Below are 23,096 nucleotides of genomic sequence, written 5' to 3' on the forward strand. Positions count from 1 at the left end.
TACAAGCTTGTAGTGCGGCACCGAGTGCCGCACTACAAGCTTGTAGATCTGCTATTTTTGAAAAATCGTGAAAATGTGTGCAAATCTTTGAATATATATATTTTTAAAGCGAACATTTTTAACTCAAATCTTTGAATATATATATTTTTAAAGCGAACATTTTTAACTCAAATCTTTGCTTCTGGGGGGTCCCTGGAACAAAACATTTTGAGATGGGGTCGGCGGCCAAATACATATCATGTTGGGGGTCCTTGACATAAATACGTTTGAGAACCACTGATATAGAAACATATGTTTTTTCAGAATACTGTTGGGATTTAGAGGGCATTTGTAGAATCGTAACCTCAGGCCTTAATGGGCTAAAAAGTTTGGTTTTGGTTTTGGAACATGACGGAGGCGTGCAGTCTCAAGCGAACTGGAGCCACGTGAGGGACCACCGAGCAGGCTAAATCGAGCGAGCTGCCGTCCCAAACGTTGCGACGTTCCCTTGAGCCTACTCAGCGCCGTTGGAGTTATGTACCGATAGACACAGAATGGTAACTCATGTTGTGGGGACTGCTCTGCCTCAGAGTATATCAGTAGCTCCTGATTACGCCCAATGAATGGTCTGATAAATGGCGGGTAGGTCAGTATGTCGCCTACTCGCCCGTTCAATGGTCTGATAAAACGTGATAATGTCCCATTCAATGCATTGATAGCATTGTGTTTCCCTCTCAGCTAGTGGACAGTGAAGCCTTTCCCACAAAGATGAGCCTAAAAAAAGGAAACCATCAACCACTGCATGAACTCTCTATGGTGGAACCTGTTAGTACTCGTTCTGACTAAATTATACTCTGTCGCACGAAAGGAGGGCGTAAGTGATGTTATTTTGTGTTAAAGTAAGTGTTAAATAGCTCCGTATTTGGATGGTACTCATTGTTTGTTCAGTAACCGGAGTCTCCCAAGTCTCTCCAGCTCTTTAGTGAACAGAAAATACATGTTCACTTTTGGGTTATGGTTAGGTTAGAGCAGGGGTGATGCAACTTAGATGATGGAGAGGGCCTCTATATTATATTTCCACACTCACTCCAGAGGAACACATTACATATACTGTCGGGCAGACTTTTTTTTCATAAATTAATGCCATACTTCGCCATTCTTTGTCACACAAAAGTAGCAAAAATAGCCGATCTACAAGCTCAAAACGCGTCACGCTGCAACGCGTTTTGAGCTTGTAGATCGGCTATTTTTTTTTGCATTTTTTTAATTGGAATCCTGTTTTTTTGTGCTATTTTTTTATTGGAATCCTGAAAAGTTTTTTTTAATACATTGGACATAAAAAAGACTTGGAATTGTAAACAACTGAAATCAATAATATGTCAGTATTCCGATATTAACCTAAGGGCCGCATTAAGTGAAGGTGGGGGCCGCATGTGGCCCCGGGCCGCCAGTTGCCCATGTACGGGTTAGAGAGGACGTGGAAGTGATTTTAAAACAAAAACGAGCAGACAAACTTGGAACACTATCAAATTTATGCTGATGAACTGGGTTCTCTCTTTCCTGACCGGATGAAATCGGTGACCCACCTGAGAATGTCTTTAATTTCTGTTCATCAAAGAGCTGGAGAGACGGGGAGAACCCTCTGTTACTGAACAAACACTCTACGGCCATGATTACTGAATCAGAATATAGAGCTTTAACCGTTTAACAAAAACACTTTTTTGTTTTAAACCACAAAAGGATCACTCGCAGCACCTTGAAGGCGGAGCGGCACCATCAGCACCACGACAGACTATGAGTTCAGCTCCACTCATTACCTGTGAGATTATGATTTCATTTCTGTCTTAAAAAGTGCAATATATTATATTTTGAATCGTTTGGAAAACAAACAACAAACAAAAAGACGGAGCAACCAGACACTCCACTTTGCTGCTACATGCCTTACGAATGAATCCCTCGAACCTCCATCCACCAGACTGCAGGGGTCTTCAACAGGGGGTCCGGGGATGCCTAGGGGGGGGTCCTCAGAGTTACTACAGGGGGGCCGCCAAATCTTTGTGTGATAGGAACTTTTTTCTTACATTAACCACTTGAACCCTAGCATCCCTATTCTGAGGGGGAACCATTAGCTGAAAATAGTCGATCTACAAGCTCACAACGCCTCGCGCTGCGAGGCGTTGTGAGCTTGTAGATCGGCTATTTTCAGCAAAGCGGGTTGTGTTGGGGGGGGAAATAAGAGCGGGCCAAGTGCAAGTTTGAAAATAAACATGAACCCAACACAGTGCTACACAGTCTATGAAGCTATCTCTGAAACAGTTGAATATGCACCATTTCATACGATATAGAGGGGGTCCCTGCTTCATCTCTCCCTCAGCTAGGGGGTCCTTGGCCTTTTAAAAAAAACGTTGAAGACCCCTTGCACCAGAGAAAACAGACCTCCGTGTTGCCTCCCCATTCTGACTGTGATGATTGTTGCGTTTCTTCTTCTCAACGAGTGTTTGTTGTCCTTTAAAGTCTTTGCAGAATCCATGGGTCAGTCATTCACTACCTTTTTTCTAATTCTTTCTGTAAAGTGCTTTTAGAATCCAATCACTTTAAATAAAAAAAAGAAATCAAATAAAAGGTTTTTATTGTTTCTTCTGACACTAGATCATGTGTTTAGAAGTGAGTTGTGTTGATGGCCGTTCACGCCAAGCACTATAACTATTACTTTACTACTTTTACTTTATTTATTTCCGCGACACATTTAAATAAGAACAGATTCTAATGCACAAACTTGGACACATCATCAGAGTTGTTTCCTGGAGTCACTGGGTGTTTGGGGTCTCGCAACAAACACCCTCCTCCAGGCGACCCGACTGAGGCTGATCAGACCCCGGTCTGTGTTCAAGTGACATGCTGACATGCTGACATGCTGTCTCTTAGAGGGGAGTAAGAGACAGTGCTAATGAGGGGGTTAGGGTTTAGGGTGGCAGGTGAGATGTTAACAGCAAGTGTTGGTGACACTTGGAGGCTCTAGGCACTGTGGGTTGACCCCGGGCCTGGCTCCTCCTTCGTCTGACCAGAAGTGGGCATTCTTCTGTGCGTTGCGTCGTCATCGTTGCTGCTGGGCAAAAACATCTCATTCTGTCTCTCCAGATGTCACCACGCTCTTCGTGGTCGTCACCCAGTCTGTTCCTGGTTGTCACTGGTACTCCCACTCCCAGAGTTTGACAGTAAATTAAAACGTCTACTGATGCACACACTTGGACACATCATCATCAGTGTTGTTTCCTGGAGTCACTGGGTGTTTGGGGTCTGGCGACAGGAGACTCTTTTGAGGACATCAAATTATTGTCTCAGGAATGCGACAAAAACTAAAAAAATCTCTGAATTCAGGGTTTCATGGGGTGTGTGACTGATAGAAAATAAGTCATTTTTGGGAACTCCTACTTTAACCCATTAAGACCGGGAACGCACACCGTGTCGTTTTAGATTTTTTTTTTATAGCTTTAACCATTATTTATATACTTGGGCTGTTCAACAATATCAGATATACAAGCTCATAGCGTGGCACTTTACAAAGATGTAAAGTGCATTGTAAATAAAATGTATTATTATTTGCATAAGCCTGCAAGGTCGTCGAGGCCAGGGCAAGTTCTACAGGCTCTTCTCTCCTGGGGGTCCCTGGTACAAAACATTTTCAGATGGGGGTCCGCGGCCAAATATATATCAATTTGGGTTTCCTTGGCACGAAAATGTTTGAAAAGTGCTGCCCTAGGCTAGTGGTTCTCAACCTTTTCAGGCCGTGACCCCCAACATAATCATATTTGATCTGGGGACCCCCCAAAATAATCATATTTGAACTGGGGACCCCCAAAGTAATCTTACTTGACCCCCCACCCTGACAAGCACTTGGACTGTAGGAGCTGAGGCATTACATTACATTTGACTCGGTTCCACAGATGCATAATGTGAAAATAGCAGATCTTCAAGTTCAAGGTTGAGAATCAACGCTATTGCTATATTACAGTCACTATGAATCAGGCACAGATCGGTACAGATTGAGAACACAATGATCTTGGCCTGGCATGCACTCAGTGGTGTAAAGTAACTAAGTATATTTACTCAAGTACTGTGCTTAAGTACAATTTTGAGGTATTTTTTACTTTAGTGGAGTATTTACAATTTTCAATAGTTTTACTTCTACTCCACCACATCTCTGAGGCAAATATTGTACTTTTACTCCAGTTACCTTATGGAAAACTTTAATTGCTAGTTATTTTGTTGATTTTTATTATTATTACAAAACCCATTAACCAGCCTTATTTCAGCCATTTGAAAATAGCAGATCTACAAGTGAGCTTGTATCTACAATTTAGAAAAAATATATATACCATTTTGAACTTGTGAAATGAGACATAATGGGAGTATTTCTACATTGCAGCATTGATACTTTTACTTAAGTAAAACATGAGAGTACATCACTGTAGGTACAGATTGAGAACACTGATCTTGTCCTGGTATGCACTACACACACACACACACACACACACACACACACACACACACACACACACACACACACACACACACACACACACACACACACACACACACACACACACACTCTGTTGGAAGACTTTTTCTGTTCTTTCTTTCTTTCGTTCCTGTGATGCGCGCGTGTTTGCACACACACACACACACACACACACACACACACACACACACACACACACACACACACGCATCACAGGAACGCGCCGTGCGCGCTCCCGTATAAATGGAGCTGTGCGTCGCGTAACCAAAGCTTTTATTGTGAAGGAGCGTTGAGTCGGACGCGTTGCTCGTCAGAATCAACTCTTATTCTTTCATTAATCCTTTTCATCCTTTTCATCCAAACCCCCCCGAAGGATCAACACCTGGACAGACATGGTGAGTTAGTATTTACTCTATTACCTATTTACTCTATTACTCTATTACCTACATGTATCACTTTAAATCAGATCAGTTCCCAAAGTGAGTGAGAATTAATTAATACCAGTGATGGGAAAAGTACTCGCATGTTTTACTTAAGTAAAGTATTAATTCTGCAATGTAGAAATACTCTGTTACAAGTAAAAGTCCCGTATTCAAAATTGACTTGAGTGAAAGTACAAAAGTATTGGCATCAATACACTTAAAATACCAAAAGTAAAAGTACTCATTGTGCAGAATGTCCCATTTCACAAGTTCAAAATCTTTAGAAAATAGCAGATCTCCATGAAGCTCACAATGCGTTGCATTGCAACGCATTGTGAGCTTGCAGATCTGCTATTTTCAAACAGCTGAAAGTGGTTAGTGTGTTTTGTAATAATAATCAAAATCTACAAAGTAACTAATGTTTTCGAATAAATGTAGTGGAGTACAAAATATAATATTTTCCTCTGAGATGTTGTGGAGTAGAAGTAAAAGTATTGAAATGTGTAAATATTAAATTATTTTTATTTTATTTTTATTTTTATTTTTTATATTTATATTTAGCATTTGGTTTTATTACACTTGTTTTAATGATAACATTCTGTAGGCTTATATCTAAATGTACTTTATTATTTGATAGGGTGAACATTTGGATATGAATTATTTAATGCAGGATTATATTTTTTTACAATGTATTTAATCTAAAGCATGAGGAGTGTTTCTGTGCTGTTAGAGATGAGATGAAGGAACAGATGTTTGAACCATGATACAAAAATAGTCTGGATATTTCTGAGAGCTTTTCAACTGTGAACTTTTGTTTAAATAGGCTGACATGCTATTATTACACTTGTATATGTATACATGTCTTAAAGCATGTATATAATATAGCCTCTATTCCACCATATAGTTAAATAGTGATTTGAAAATAAGCTTTTGAGATTTGATGGTCAGTTTGATGGTATAGCCTATTAATTATCCTTTGTTTATGCACCTTATATGGATTTGTTAATAAAGATGTCAGTCAATTAATAAACCAATCATTCAATCAATATTTTTCCCGGCCTGCCAGAGGTCTTGATGATACTGTAGTTAATTCTCTAATAATGTCTCATGTTCAAATGCTTCATGTCACTCTGCAGCAGTGGTGAAAAAAAGTGCTATTTTTTTAAGTAGCAATATAATGTAGAAATATTCTGTTACAAGGAGAAGTCCTGCATTTAACATTTTACTTGAGTAAAAGTTTAAAAGTATTATCATGAAAATATACTATTACTTACAGTACAGTACCAAAAGTAAAGGTCATTATTGAGTAGAATGACCCAAATATGTCCAATGTTTTCAAAATTTGCGCAAGGTATTAAAACATAGCAGATCTTACATGCTTGTAGATCAGCAATTTCCGAAAAGCCTGAAATTGGGTTTAAGTGGTTAATGTTCTGCAAAGTAACTAGAAACAACAAATGTGATATAATTGAGTAAATATTTGCCTCTGACATGTTAGTGGAGCAGAAGTATACTGAAAAATGTATTTACTCGGGCAAAGTAAAATTACTCAAACGTGTACAGTACTAGTACTTGAGTGTTTAGTTACTTTAGCATATACTTGTTCATGTCAGTCAGCAGCATAAAACCATCATGTGTGTGTGTGTGTGTGTGTGTGTGTGTGGGGGGGGGGGGGGGGGACTTCCCTTGAGATGAAGAAAAGAAAAGAGTTAAATTCTTCACATGTTGAAACATGGCTGAAAGCACTTATAGCTAAATGTAAACTACTAATCCAGTCTGTCCTGTTTTCAGAAGTGTTTACAGCTTTTATACACGTGACACACACACACACACACACACACACACACACACACACACACACACACACACACACACACACACACACACACACACACACACACACACACACACACACACACACACACACACACACACACACACACATACAGTACATACATAAATACATACATACATACATACATAGGTCTACTTACCAGCACACATTCTTAACCTACAATATCAAGTGACAACATGTCTGTAGGAGGAGGGGGGGGGGGTCGTCCTGTCATATAGAGGCCCCACTTTGAGAAGAACCACTGATTTAGGCTAAAAGTCCCGCGGACTTGTTTCCATTGTGGTCCTATGTATTCAATTCATCATCAGAGCATAGAATATGAACACATTAATACAGGTCATCAACAAATACAAACAGATATATTTACAGAGGAGAACAGGTCAAAACAGTGGCAGTGTCTGACCCCTCATGTCAATGAGGTTCAATATCTATCTCCACATAGCTTTCAGGCAGATGCTTTTTCGGGACAGTTTTAAAATAATGCCAGGCCGGGTTTCCTATCTATACCTGCAGGGCCCGCCAATCGGAATGGAATTGGAAAGGTTTTGGACCGAATTGTAGGAGTTGTAGCAAAAGTAGCAGATATACAGGCTTGTAGAGAAAATAGCAGAATAGGGACAGCTTTTTGATTGATTGAATACTTTATTAACAGTTTGCAAAAAGTACAGACGTACAGTTATACAATGATGCTAAAAGGACAACACAAAAAGCCCTGAGGGCTTGTTTCTATTGTGGTCCTGTGTATTCAATTCATCAAGACATTATCAAGACATACAATACGATACAATAAATCATCAATACGAGGAGCAGTAAAGGTATATTTACAGGTAAACAATGGGGGGTCATTTATTTTGTCAAGCTAAAAGACTTGTCTAGGTCCAGTTACAAAGGTCCAGGTGCTCTTTTATGGCGGTTTTGAAGGAGGGTAGGGACTCACATTTTCTGATGTCTGGTGGTAGGCCATTCCACATTTTAGTGGCATAATAGTAGAATTAATTCATCCCCATGTTTGTGCCGAATCTGGGGGGAATGAGATCAGTGGAGCTCCCTCTGGTGTTGTACCTGTGGGCGTCAGTAGTTTGACAGGTACATGGGCACTGGTCCCTTGAGTATCTTGTAGACCAGGCCCATTGCTAGCCCTAGAATGTCTGTGATCTTACATACATTTCATGTATTCCAAATACACAGCCATAGATCGGTCCCACCCACGTACGGTTAGCAGACTGATCTGCGCGGCATAAAAGTGCTCCGCGCAGCGTGTGTACTCACCCAATAATGAATTCCTAAGACTTGAAGTCAGATATTGTCCTCTAGTTTCATATCCATTTGAAAGTTCTGCCAGAAAACGTGTGTTTAGTCAAATATCTCCACTTTTCCACGAGATTCACACGCACGACTTTCTGTCCGGGGCGAGGGGCCCCAAATGAGTGCAGGACTGAATGTATCTAAACTTCCTTTGGGAAGCACAAATGTTTGGGACACACAATTGGCAGGTGGTGTGATTAATTACCCCGCACCAATCACAACGCACCTGTCAATTGTGTGCCCCATTCGTTTGTGCTTCTCAAACATAGTCTGTTTCCAACAGAAGTTTTCATATGTTCAGTCCAGCAGTCATTTCAGGTCCGGCCTCGTCGCTGGCAGACAATGTCGTCTGTGTGAATCTCGTGGAAAAGTGGAGATATTTTACTGACAGAACTTTCAAATGGATATGAAACTAGAGGAACAATATCTGACTCCAAGTCTTAGAAATTAAATATTGGGTGAGTACACACGCAGCGCGGAGCACTTTAATGCCGCACAGATCAGTCTGCTAACCGTGCGCCCGGATGAGACCGATCTATGGCTCTGTATTTGGAATACATGAAATGATATGTAAGATCACAGACATTCTAGGGCTAGCCTGTTACAAGTTGCTGTACTCTGTCCTCTACCCTGAGCCATATCCTACCCTATAGCCTCATGAGCAGGGCTTATAGGTGAGTCCTATAGGTGTGTGAGGGAGGATGCTAGGGTTCAAGTGTTTAACCCATTAAGACCGGGAACGCATCTGTGTCATTTTAAGATTCCTTTGGCTATTCAAAAATAGCAGATCTACAAGCTCATATGAGCTTGTAGATCTGCTATTTTTGAGCAAAGAAAATCGTGAAAATGTGTGCAAGTCTTTGGGTATGTATATATATATATATATATATAAATATTTGTCCGTGGACAAATAATTTTGGGTGGTTCTTGAAAAGGTTTGAGAACCACTGATATTATAGCAACATACGTTTTTTCAAAAAGAAAAAAAAACTGTTAGGATTTAGAAGACATTTGTAGAATCCCCAGAAGCAAAGATTTGATTTTTAAAATGTCCGCTTTGAAAAACAAACATACATATTCAAAGATTTGCACCAAGTTTTCACGTTTGAAAAAATAAAAACGCTATGAGCTTGTAGATCTGCTATTTTTGAATAGCCCAAAGTATTGAAAAAGCAGTGTTTTTTTGGGGGGTGTTTTCCAGAGAGAGTGCATCTCCATCCACGTGGGCCAGGCGGGCGTGCAGACGGGGAACGCCTGCTGGGAGCTGTTCTGTCTGGAGCACGGCGTGGGGCCGGACGGCCTGTTTGTGGACGACCCGGAGCAGCAGCCCAACTCCCGCCAGGACCCCTTCAACACCTTCTTCAACACCAGCGGCTCTGGACACCACGTCCCCAGAGCCTTGTATGTGGACCTGGAGCCCACCGTGGTCGGTAAGGTCCATTTGTGTAAAGTACTATACTTAAAGGAGGAGTTCACCCAAATAATGACTTATTTTCTATCAATTGCACACCCCATGAAGCCTTGAATCCATGGATTTATTTTTGTTTTTGTGGCATTCCTAAGCCAATAATTTGATTCCCGTCTCCTACCGGCTAATGTATCCGGTAGGAGACACAAAGTAGATTATTTGTGTCTCCTACCGGATACACACCCGGTCATCAAATTATTGGCTTAGGAATGCCACAAAAACAAAAATAAATCCATGAATTCAAGGTTTCATAGGGTGTGCAATTGATAGAAAATAAGTATTTTTTTGGGTGAACTCCTCCTTTAAGTACAATTTTGAGGTATTTTTTACTTTTTTACTACTTTTACTTACTACTAGAGTATTTCCAATTGTCTATACTTTTACTTCTACTCCACTACATCTCAGAGGCAAATATTGTACTTTTACTCCACTACAATTATTTGAAAACTTTAGTTACTAGTTACTTTGCAGATATAAATTATTATATTATTAAAAAACATACATTAACCACTTTAGCTCTATTTTATACATAGGCTATTTGAAAATAGCAGATCTACAAGCTGACGCGTTGTGAGCTTGTATATATATATATATATATATATATATATATATATATATATATATATATATATATATATATATATATATATATATATATATATATATATATATTTATATATATATGTATATATATATATATATAAAACGGCACAGATGCGTTCCCGGTTTTAATGAGTTAACTCAGAGTATACAAATGTTAACCAAATGGACCACCAGGTCCTTTTGGTTACAACTGTCAGAGTAACACATTATAGCAGTAAGCCACAAGAGGCAGTGGTTTACCGGTGAGGGCCTTCAACCATTTTAGATGTTCTAATATCATGGTAAACACCGGCCTGGTGTGAATTAGTGCCTTACATACATACTTACATACATACTTACATACAAAACTATATCAAACTGCAGCTCCTTGGTATTCAAAAGTTTGAGAATGGCCACATTGGGCTAGCCTGGTAAACCCTCCCTCCAGAAATCTCATTTGTATTTTAATCAAATGGAAATGAGATTTCCGGAGGGAGGGTTTACCAGGCTAACATTGGGCCATGGACCCCTGTTTAATATAATCTATTTTGCATCCCTCGGACCCTCAATCAATACTGAAAAGTCCTGTTAAAGGGACACTTCACCCCAAAAAAACGTTGTTTCAATGGATTAGTCACCCCATGGAGACTTGAATTCATGGATATTTTTTTGTTTTTGTCTCATTCCTAAGGATAAGGATAATTCCTTTTAACAGGTCCATTCATGAAAGTCCTTGCGGTCTTGTTTCCAATGAGGGCCTGTGAGCAATCTTGCTCAGGGACAAATTTCACTTCATCAACATATTTGCTGGCCTGGCCTGGAATCGTACCTGGGGCAACCAGGGCCTCTGGCTCCCTAGGCGGGCTCACTAACCACTCAACTATGGCCACCCCAACCTAAGACAATAATTTGATGACCAGCGGAACGGTAGGCAGCGGTTCCGGTAGGAGACACAACGAGTCGTTGTGTCTCCTACCGGAACCGCTGCCGGTCATCAAATTATTGTCTTAGGAATGAGACAAAAAACTAAAAAAATATCCATGAATTCAAGTCTCCATGGGGTGACTAATCCATTGAAACAAAGCTTTTTTTGGGTGAAGTGTCCCTTTAATGTCAGCCAATCAGGAGAGAGTACCAATTTATCCGTTTCAGTTTGATAGTGTTCCAGTTCAAATATCTAAGATTGTTAAACAAATAAATAAATAAGAATAAACCAATCGATGATGTTACTGGTAGGCGGATTTCTGAAGTGTCCACAGCCCTCCTATGAGATACAGAGTACAAAAAAATGGTACCATTTAGCATGAGCATTAGTGAGGACCAATTATATGAAGATAGTTTGAAAATGGGTGAAGTCGTCCTTTAAATTAAAACCAATCAGAGTATGCGGCACATCTTTGTCATTCTGATGTCACTTTTGTCATGCGACACATTGTGCGATACTTGTAGCGCAAAGCATTGTTGGATGCGTGACTTTGAGGAGATTAAGCAGTTTTCTTTTAGGGGAGGCAAGATCTTAGTTGGGCAGGAACTGCCTGCCCTGCCTCTACAGTGGGTACCCACTGGTCTCACAGGGTTTTACAGGACCACATAAAAAAATAAACTTGCATAATGACTAGGACTTCAGTCCGAGACATACAGCTCATATTCATCCTCATAACTGTTGGTAGTCATGGTTGTCAGTTCCCACCTGATGTCGTGTGGGAGTTCAGCCTGCTCCAGATCGTACTGAATAACTGCTAGCTTGCATAACGTCTTCAGACCAGGACTTAAGTCTAAGACAAACAGGTAATTTACATCTTCATATTCATCACAAAAGAGTATGATACGATCTCCAAGCATGCAACAGTTTCTACCATAATATGGGCGAGGGCCTTTCCCCTTGGGCTCAACCTTCTTCCAGGAGAAGGTCCCTGGATTGAATTTCCACATATCTTTGGGGCAGCGTTTCAGACCAAGGCTGTAGCCACCAAATATGTACAGCTCTCCATTGTAGGCAAAGGCTGAATGACCAGTGCGTCCCCCTGGAAGAAATGGTGCTGAAGGTGTGCTCAGCCAGCAGTTGGTCTCTGTGTCAAACACCCTGATGTTGTTGTAGTCGATTCTCGTCGTGTGTTGGAGCAAAGCTGCTCTGGTTGGTGGGATTGACTCATAAGGCCTCTGCTTTCTGGCAAACATGTCAAACCTGGCCTCATCCACAGTAGCAGCTGTGCTGGATCTGTCATACATTAGGATGACAAACCTCTCCAGAATCTTTAGGTCACAATCCTCCACTGTGGGAGGGTAAATACCCAGTTTGGAGAATACAGGCGAGACCTCTGGGCATATCTCCCATGTCTGCCAAGCAGTTTTCTTGCCTTTGTTGCGGAAGGCTGACACGGTGTCACATCCTGTAAAGGCATGAAAGAATCTGAGTCTGTAAAAGTACCTATATGCTGTATCTCAAGAACCGTAATAGATACAGTCATGTACGTGGTACCAAAATATCCACAATGCCCAAATTTATATTCAACTTTAATACATTTATGGTGCTTAAAATCAATACATTTCGAGTTATAAAGGAAAAACCTCACTTTTGGACAGACATCTTGGATTTGTGGGCCGCCATTTTGGAATTTTGCGTGGCCAGCGGTATTTTTGAAAAGAGTGGGGTTTGAAGAGTAAATGTACCAAATTTCATGCTTGCATCACAAAGTGAACGATTTTTCTCTTAGCCGCTCCACTATTCTATAAATAGCGACTTTGAAAAGGAGAGGTTTTATTTTCAAGATAGGCATAATATTTTTTTTTGGTCCAAGTTTTTTTTTTTTTTTCAAAGTTTTTTTTTTTTGTCATGCATGAAAAAAAAAAATAACCTAAAAAAAAAAATTCATCCCTCTTTTTAAAAAAAAACTCATCCCTCCTAAAAACAAAACTCATCCCTCTTTTTAAAAAAAAACTCATCCCTCCTAAAATAAAAACTCTTCCCTCTTTTTGAAAAAAAACTCATCCCTCCTAAAAAAAAAACTCAGCCCTCTTTTAAAAAAAAAACTCATCCCTCCTAAAAAAAAACCTCATCCCTCTTTTAAAAAAAAACTCATCCCTCAAAAAAAATATCTCATCCCTCAAAAAAAAACAACTCATCCCTCAAAAAAAAAAACTCATCCCTCAAAAAAAAGAACTCATCCCTCAAAAAAAAAAACTCATCCCTCAAAAAAAAAAACTTATCCCTCAAAAAAAAAACTCATCCCTCAAAAAAAAAGTTATAGCCTATGTTTTTTTTTTCCATACCAGAAAACATAAACCACCAGCTCTTAAAATAATGTACCTACCCTTAAAACAATCTACCTAGCTCTTAAAATAATGTACCTACCCTTAAAACAATCTACCTAGTAATGTCCCCTAAGGGGCTCCGTAGGTCCCCGTCTCCCCGACCCACTGTTTGGGAAACAGTGCTTTAGGAAGTTTAAGTGGTAGGAGATTCAAGTCTTCACTAACTACTAATTTCTAAGAAACATTTAAAACAATATCTCATTTCTTCCTTACTGAAGTCCATTTCTTCTTTTGTGCAGTTGTTGTGTTTTTATTTCTTTATTGCACCGCTGCTCCCCTTGTAAACTTTTTTTTTAAATTTGTATTGTTCTTATTGAACGTTTAATCCTTGTTATCTAATGACCTCTTCCATGAAGGAAAGGATTCCAAATAAGCCTGCCGGCTTCTTCCTTTCCTCGCACAGCAATTAGTTTTCTTTGATATGTATTGTTTCTATATATTTTTTCATAACAATGTGCTAAATAAACTAAAGTGCAGAATGTTCTTCTTCTTCTCAGATGAAGTCCGTGTTGGGAAGTATAAAGATCTGTTCCACCCGGAGCAGCTCATCTCTGGGAAGGAGGACGCGGCCAACAACTACGCCCGTGGATACTACACCGTAGGAAAAGAGATCATTGATAAAGTGTTGGAACGGGTCCGTAAAATGGTGAGTGGACTTCAGTCTTTAGAACACCTGATCAATGTTAATGTTATAAAGCTTTAATATGTTAGTTTTATATTCAGTCTTTAGAACACCTGATCAATGTTAATGTTATAAAGCTACAATATGTTAGTTTTATATTCAGTCTTTAGAACACCTGATCAATGTTAATGTTATAAAGCTATAATATGTTAGTTTTATATTCAGTCTTTAGAACACCTGATCAATGTTAATGTTATAAAGCTATAATATGTTAGTTTTATATTCAGTCTTTAGAACACCTGATCAATGTTAATGTTATAAAGCTATAATATGTTAGTTTTATATTCAGCCCTTAGAACACCTGATTAATGTTAATGTTATAAAGCTATAATATGTTAGTTTTATATTCAGTCTTTAGAACACCTGATCAATGTTAATGTTATAAAGCTACAATATGTTAGTTTTATATTCAGTCTTTAGGACACCTGATCAATGTTAATGTTATAAAGCTGTAATATGTTAGTTTTATATTCAGTCTTTAGAACACCTGATCAATGTTAATGTTATAAAGCTACAATATGTTAGTTTTATATTCAGTCTTTAGAACACCTGATCAATGTTAATGTTATAAAGCTACAATATGTTAGTTTTATATTCAGTCTTTAGGACACCTGATCAATGTTAATGTTATAAAGCTGTAATATGTTAGTTTTATATTCAGTCTTTAGAACACCTGATCAATGTTAATGTTATAAAGCTACAATATGTTAGTTTTATATTCAGTCTTTAGAACACCTGATCAATGTTAATGTTATAAAGCTACAATATGTTAGTTTTATATTCAGTCTTTAGAACACCTGATCAATGTTAATGTTATAAAGCTATAATATGTTAGTTTTATATTCAGTCTTTAGAACACCTGATCAATGTTAATGTTATAAAGCTATAATATGTTAGTTTTATATTCAGTCTTTAGAACACCTGATCAATGTTAATGTTATAAAGCTGTAATATGTTAGTTTTATATTCAGTCTTTAGAACACCTGATCAATGTTAATGTTATAAAGCTACAATATGTTAGTTTTATATTCAGTCTTTAGAACACCTGATCAATGTTAATGTTATAAAGCTACAATATGTTAGTTTTATATTTAGTCTTTAGAACACCTGATCAATGATAATGTTATAAAGCTATAATATGTTAGTTTTATATTTAGTCTTTAGAACACCTGATCAATGTTAATGTTATAAAGCTATAATATGTTAGTTTTATATTCAGTCTTTAGAACACCTGATCAATGTTAATGTTATAAAGCTATAATATGTTAGTTTTATATTCAGTCTTTAGAACACCTGATCAATGTTAATGTTATAAAGCTATAATATGTTAGTTTTATATTTAGTCTTTAGAACACCTGATCAATGTTAATGTTATAAAGCTATAATATGTTAGTTTTATATTCAGTCTTTAGAACACCTGATCAATGTTAATGTTATAAAGCTATAATATGTTAGTTTTATATCGTTGCTGTCGGCACAGAAAGCTCTTATCTCCATATTCTAACTTTGTGTTTTCTTTTGTTAATTTAACGCCCTACATGACCATAGGCCTACTAATTTGAATCCAGAAAAGTAAGTTTTGGACATATGAGGTTTCCACCCGACAGAGATGATATTTGAATATTTGAATATACTATATTTAATAAATACCCTTTTTGTGAACTGTTTTCAAATATCTTTGGACACAGAATCAAATGTTTTACGGTCATGATTCACCAGGAGCCTGGATGGCTTCAGGCTTAAAATAATTTATAGAAATATTTTCGGAGATCTCTATGGGAAAAATGAATGGGTTTTCCATCCGCGGCACCACAAAATGGCCGCCACTGCTATGCCCTATAATATCTCAAATGTAAAAAAGAATACATATAAATGAATGTAATGGTGCTTGCAGGCTGACCAGTGCACGGGCCTGCAAGGGTTCCTGGTGTTCCACAGCTTCGGCGGCGGCACGGGCTCGGGCTTCACCTCGCTGCTCATGGAGAGGCTGTCCGTGGACTTCGGCAAGAAGCCCAAGCTGGAGTTCGCCGTGTACCCGGCGCCCCGCGTGTCCACGGCCGTGGTGGAGCCCTACAACTCGGTGCTGACCACGCACACCACGCTGGAGCACTCGGACTGCGCCTTCATGGTGGACAACGAGGCCATCTACGACATCTGCGTCCGCAACATGGGCGTGGGGCGGCCCTCGTACGCCAACCTCAACCGTCTGATCGCTCAGGTCGGTGTGGAAGATATACTGTCTGTCTGTGGTGGAAAAGGTGTACTCACGTCTCTTTACTTAAAGACGGGGGGCCGTGATTTTCAGTGATTCCCCCCCCCCCTAAAACATAATCATCAGGTATTGTGGTTATACTAGGAGGAAGATTTTTTTTTAAAAAGTGTACAGAAATTGTTAAAATTATGTTTTTATGTGGACACACCTCCAGTTCATTAAGTATACCTGGTTCTCACCTTAGCACCTCCTCCACCACCTTAGCACCACCCACCTGTCCTAGTCCCTCCTCCTCCTCATGCCCACACCTGTTGGGTTATGATAATGAGGGGGAGGGGGAGGGTATATTTTTACTATGTCACTAAAGAGCTGTTTTTCTATTGGCACGTTCGACCCTCAAGGTTTCAGCCTCCTGGTAGAAACTCAAAATAGTCAGAGAAGACATTAAACACCATAAAAACACCACCAGGGGGCTTAATGAAGTTCTATCAACCTCATAGACACATGAAAAACTGAAAAAGTGCAAAACCATGGCACCACCTCTTTAAGTTGCATCGATGCTGCAATGTAGAAATATTCTGTTAAATGTCCTGGATTCAAAAATGTACTTGAGTAAAAGTACAAAGGTATTGGCATCATAATGTACTTAAAGTACCAAAAGTAAAACTACTCATAAGCCAGAATGTCCCATTTCAAGTTTTCAAATGTAAAAAAATATTTTGAAATTAAATAGCAGATCTACAAGCTCACAATGCGTGGCATCGCTCCTGGTGTTTATGGCACATACTGTAGTGGTAGATCTCGGCTTACACACTGGAATAGAAACTGCTCATGCATGGGCTTGAAAAGGTTGGTAACCACTGGTCTGTTCTATCCAGGTGGTGTCCTCCATCACCGCCTCGCTCCGTTTCGACGGGGCCCTCAACGTGGACCTGATGGAGTTCCAGACCAACCTGGTGCCTTTCCCCCGCATCCACTTCCCCCTGGTCACCTACGCCCCCATCATCTCCGCCGAGAAGGCTTACCACGAGCAGCTGAGCACGGCCGAGATCACAGGTGAGTCTAGGGGTCAATATCACTCTATAGGAGGTATATATATATATAACCAGAGGTGTGTTGTAGCGCTACTTTTAGAAGTGGGGGGAGCACATCTACTGTACGCTACACTGCTTTTTTTTTTACACCAAATCTCTTCACCAAAAATAGCAGATCTACAAGATTGTAGATTTGCTAATTTTGGCTAATGCCGGTGGCAGTGGCTCAGGGGTAGAGTGGCCGGGTAGAGTGAACTGGAAACCGCAAGGTTCCCAGTTCGATCCCGGGCTGGGGGGCTCCCCCAGAGTTAGTGTGGAAGTGTCCTCTTGAGCAAGACATTGAACCCCTAATTGCTCCCGATGAGCAGGTTGGTGCCTTGCACGGTTTCCTCCTTCATCGGTGTGTGAATGTGTGTGTAAATAGGTGAATGTAATGCACAATCTATGTAAAGCACTTTGGATAAAAGCGCTATATAAATGCACCATTTACCATTTAATGCCTGTTGATTTGTTTTCCGATTAATAGAATAATGAATCAATCGATCAATAATAATTTGTTTTATTGATAAACTAATCGATGAGAAAGAATTCTGATTGTTTTTGTATGTGTGAAAATAGCAGATCTACCAGCTGCTCACACATGAGCTCGATCTGATATTTTGTGCTATTTGTTATTTGAAATAAAATAAATGAAGCAATTATTTCCCCTTCCAAAATACATTATTTTAATTTAAATTGATAGTTGCACTGAAGAAAAGACAGGAAGCAGAGCTGGAGGTAGCAGAGACTAAAACGTTGAGGTTCTCTCTGGGAGTAACAAGCATGGATACTGGATAGGATCAGGAACGAGTACATCAGAGGGACAGAGCATGTTAGATGTTTTGGAGATAAATGGTAAATGGTGCATTTATATAGTGCTTTACATTGATTGTGCCATTCACCCATTCACACACACATTCCGATGGCGGAGGAAACCATGCAAGGCACCAACCTGCTCATCGGGAGCAATTAGGGGTTCAGTGTCTTGCTCAAGGACTCTTCGACACTAACTCTAGGGGAGCGACCCAGCCCGGGATCGAACTGGGAACCTTGCGGTTTTCCAGTTCACTCTACCCGGCCACTCTACCCCTGAGCCACTGCCGCCGCTGAGATAAATCCAGAGAGGCCAGACTGAGATGGTTTGGACATGTACAGAGGAGGGATAGTGAGATGGTTTGGACATGTACAGAGGAGGGATAGTGAGTATATTGGTAGGAGGATGCTGAGGTTGGAACTGTCCGAGGCCTACAGAGGAAGACCAAAGAGGATATTGTAGTGAAAGAGGACATGAAGTTAGTTGGTGTGAGAGAAGATGAAGGCAGAGGACAGGGTGAGATGGAGGCAGATGATTGGCTGTGGCGACCCCTGAAGGGAACAGCCCAAAGGAAAAGAAGAGATTTGTTACTGATTCGTTTTTATAATGGACAAAAACATGTATTGTTTCCATGAACTGTTTGCACGTCTTGCAGGCGACTGCTTTGAGCCGATGAACCAGATGGTGAAGTGTGACCCGCGGCGGGGTAAATACATGGCCTGCTGCATGCTGTACCGTGGGGACGTGGTCCCCAAGGACGTCACCGCGGCCATCGCTAACATCAAGACCCGGCGCTCCGTCCAGTTTGTGGACTGGTGCCCGACCGGCTTCAAGGTGAGAGGATGATGATGATGATGATGATGACGATGATGATGATGTTGTTTGTAATGTAGTTACATGGTTATATCGTTGTTGTCGGGCAGAAAGCTCTTATCTCCATATTCTAACTTTTTGTGTTATTTTTTCATAAATTAACGCCCTGCTTGATCACACATAAGCATCAAAAGCAGCAGATCTACAAGCTGAAAACACGGCGAGTTTGAATTTGAATCCTGAAAATTAAAAGTTTTGGACATGTGAGGCTTTCACTCGACAGAGACGTTATATTATAACTATGAATATGCACGTGCACATTTAGCAGGAAATACACACGCGCGCACACACACACACACACACACACACACACACACACACACACACACACACAGAACACACATACACACACACACACACACACACACACACACACACACACACACACACACACACACACACACACACACAGAACACACACACACACACACACACACACACACACACACACACACACACACACACACACACACACACACACACACACACACACACACACACACACACACACACACACACACACACACACACACACACACACACACACACTTATATTTCTAACTGTACACATGGTGAAACGAACAAGAAATGTTCTCAAGCTGTTTCCGATGTTACCAACACGTTACTAATGATGCTCCCATCGTCTCACATTTTCTCATGTGCAACAATTAGTTCCTGAAAGCACCAACACCTGTATCCACAAAATACCCTCATATTATCCATAATATTATTATTATTAGTAGTAGTATTATTAGGGTTATTTTTATTATTATTAATAGTAGTAGTAGTATTAGAATGTTTTTAGGGTTATTATTAGTATGATTATTATTATCATTATTATTATTATTATTATTATTATTATTATTATTTCTGTTTTTTCTGTATTTTTTGTGTTATTTTCTACAAGGCAGAGTCAAAACCCAACAGTTTGACTCTCTTCCTATACCAGGGTCTTCAACAGGTGGACCGGGACCCCTAGGGGGTCCTCAGAGATACAGCAGGGGGCCGACAATTCTTTGTGTGATATAGGAACTTCATTATTATAATTTTTTACATTACATTGACCCTCACATCCCTATTCTGGGGAGAACATTTGCTGAGAATAGACACGTTGTGAGCTTGTAGATCGGCTATTTTCAGCAAAGAGTTAGGTGTAGAGAGAAAAGAGAACGACCAAGTACCGGGCCAAAGGTCAAGTTTACAAAGTATTGAGGGTTGAAGTGGTTAAATGTCTGAAAACACATATCGTCACCTTGCTAAACTAATGGCCTATGTCATTTGTTTTAAGTTTTTCAGGAAAAATGTAAAACTGATAAAACAAAACTATATGATATTTCTTAATCATTTCACCCAAAATGTTTATAACAAATTATGACTATTAAAATAAAAATAACACTGTCTGTCAGTTATGTAACATAAGAGATTTAAATAGGATAAAATCTGTTTTAGGCCAAAAAAAATGTAAAAGAAATGCCTAAATCAGTAAATAATTTGGTCTAAGTCACAAAACCATGTGACTTAGGCCAAAAAAAATGCCTATTTTGGCCTAAGTCACACTAGGGAGTTAGGCCATTATACTAACAGAGGAGGGAACAGCATGATCCTTTTCAATTAGGAGATAAGAGATTTTACCAGAGGTGGCCAGTGTCATGAGGAGCTGACTTATAGCAAAGATGTTCCTCAAAAAATGACTTAGGCCATTAGTTTAGCAAGGTAACGATAATAAAGAATGTTGCATCTTGTCGGTACATCTCTCTCCATCATGTAATCTTTCCAGTGGTGTCAAGTAACTAAGTACCTTACCTAAGTTCACTTTTTAGGTATTTTTTACTTTACTGGAGTATTTCCAGTTTTCAGTACTTTCACTTCTACTCCACTACATCTCGGAGCCAAATATTGTACTTCTACTCTGCTACAATTATTTGAACACTTTAGTTACTACTGTAGTTACTTTGTAGATTTTGATTATAATTACAAAACATACATTAACCACTCAACCCTAATTACATTTCGGCCATTTGAAAATAGACGATCTACAAGCTCACAATGCGTCGCACCGCGACGCATTGTGAGAGATTTTTGTGAAAAGATTTTTATACAAAGATTTTTGTGAAAAGATTTTTATACATTTGAAAACTTGAAATGGGACATTCTGCATAATGAGTACTTTTACTTTAGGTACTTTAAGTACATTTTGATACCACTGAATCTCTCACCAGGTGGGCATCAACCAGCAGCCGCCCACGTTGGTGCCCGGGGGCGACCTGGCCAAGATGCTGCGCGCCGTCTGCATGCTGAGCAACACCACGGCCATCGCCGAGGCCTGGGCGCGCCTGGACCACAAGTTTGACCTGATGTACGCCAAGCGGGCCTTCGTCCACTGGTACGTGGGCGAGGGCATGGAGGAGGGCGAGTTCGCAGAGGCCCGCGAGGACCTGGCCAGCCTGGAGAAGGACTACGAGGAGTGCGGTCTGATGGGTGACGACTGTGACGAAGACGACGACGAAGGAGGGGAATTCTGAAAGAAAAAAACGTCTGGAAACTATGCTCTTGTCTTTTTTGTACGATGTGGAATTCTCGAACTTTTGTTTAAAGCGACACTGTGTGACTTAAAAAAAATAATTATGAATGAAATGTGATTTTGTCCTATCTGTATGGTAGAGTATGTTAATACCAGTGGTGGAAAAAAGTACTATAATTTTGTACTTAAGTAAAAGTATCAATACTGCAATGTAGAAGTACTCCGTTACAAGTAAAAGTACGGAATTCAAAGTTTACTTGAGTAAAAGTACAAAAGTATTAGCTTAAAAATGGACTTAAAGTACCAAAAGTAAAAGTACTCATTGTGCCGAATGTCCCATTTCACCAGTTTAAAAAAAAAAAAAAAAAAAAAAATGAAAATAGCAGATCTACAAGCTCTCAATGCGTCGCATCGCGACGCATTGTGAGCTTGTAGATCTGCTATTTTCAAATGGCCAAAATGTATATAGGGCTGAAGTGGTTAGTGTATGTTTTTTAATAATAATCAAAATCTACAAAGTAACTAGTAACTCAAGTTTTCAAATAATTGTAGTGGAGTAAAAGTACAATATTTGCCTCTGAGATGTAGTGGAGTAGAAGTAAAAATATTCCAATAAATAAAATAATAACTCAAAACTGTACTTAAGTACAGTACTTGAGTAAATGTACTTAGTTACTTTACACCACTGGTTAATACAATATAACTTATATAATCAGGGTGGTTGTATTTTGTCTCCCTGCTCTTTTATTGAGACATTTAGATGGTGTCAAAGGTCATGTCTCACCTAGACACAGGATCTGACACCAATTTTGACCTGATGGTCAAGATTCAGTTTATCCCCTGAGCAAGCAGGCCGGCTCTATTAGCTCAATGGTAAAACATGTCAGCACCTGTGCACCAGGAAACCGGGTTCAAATCCGGGGCAGAAGAGGAAAGTCACATAGTGCAGCTTTAACTCTGAGTGTGTAGAAATGGACCCTTTCAGGTCTCACTTTATACTGTGTATTCATTCAAGAATCCATCTTTCTGAGCTCCATTAAAACAGTATAGAAACACTTTCTCATTGCTTCATAGCTTCTTGTGTCAACATTATCTCATTTTGGAATATATATATATATATATATATATATATATATATATATATATATATACACACACACACGTTTGTTTGCATATTTTATTTTGAAATTTTACTTTTTTTTACCCATAATGACATTGACATGGCAAGATAGGGACACTATGCACCCTGTATTGAAAACATACAATATATCAATATATCGAACTCTGATAATATACCATAAGAGCCTATTCAATCAAACTGTCCATTACACACAGTATAAAATCCTGGGTGCATTTGGTACCATTTGTACCCTGTTGGGGTTAAAGGAACACTCTTGTTTTCTCAGTGTGGGCCATTTAAAGAAGAAGTCCGTGAAGGTGTCACCTGAACGTATCCCTCCGCCAAGTGTAAACACACAC

The 23,096-nt window shown here is 39.5% G+C and overlaps 1 protein-coding gene across 1 annotated transcript; it reads left to right on the top strand.

The window, feature by feature from the left end:
* The first annotated feature begins 4,784 nt into the window (after positions 1-4,784).
* Positions 4,785-21,631, top strand: tuba5 (tubulin alpha 5). The gene is made up of 7 exons (XM_080445387.1): positions 4,785-4,893; positions 9,282-9,510; positions 13,940-14,088; positions 16,019-16,342; positions 17,215-17,392; positions 18,879-19,057; positions 21,316-21,631. Exons 1-7 carry the CDS (start codon positions 4,891-4,893, stop codon positions 21,616-21,618), a joined length of 1,365 nt encoding a protein of 454 aa, XP_080301513.1. The 5' UTR covers positions 4,785-4,890; the 3' UTR covers positions 21,619-21,631.
* The last annotated feature ends 1,465 nt before the right edge of the window (positions 21,632-23,096 follow it).

Source organism: Gymnoscopelus braueri, assembly GCF_963280865.1.
Source record: "Gymnoscopelus braueri genome assembly, chromosome: 12".
In the NCBI taxonomy this organism is placed as follows: domain Eukaryota; kingdom Metazoa; phylum Chordata; class Actinopteri; order Myctophiformes; family Myctophidae; genus Gymnoscopelus; species Gymnoscopelus braueri.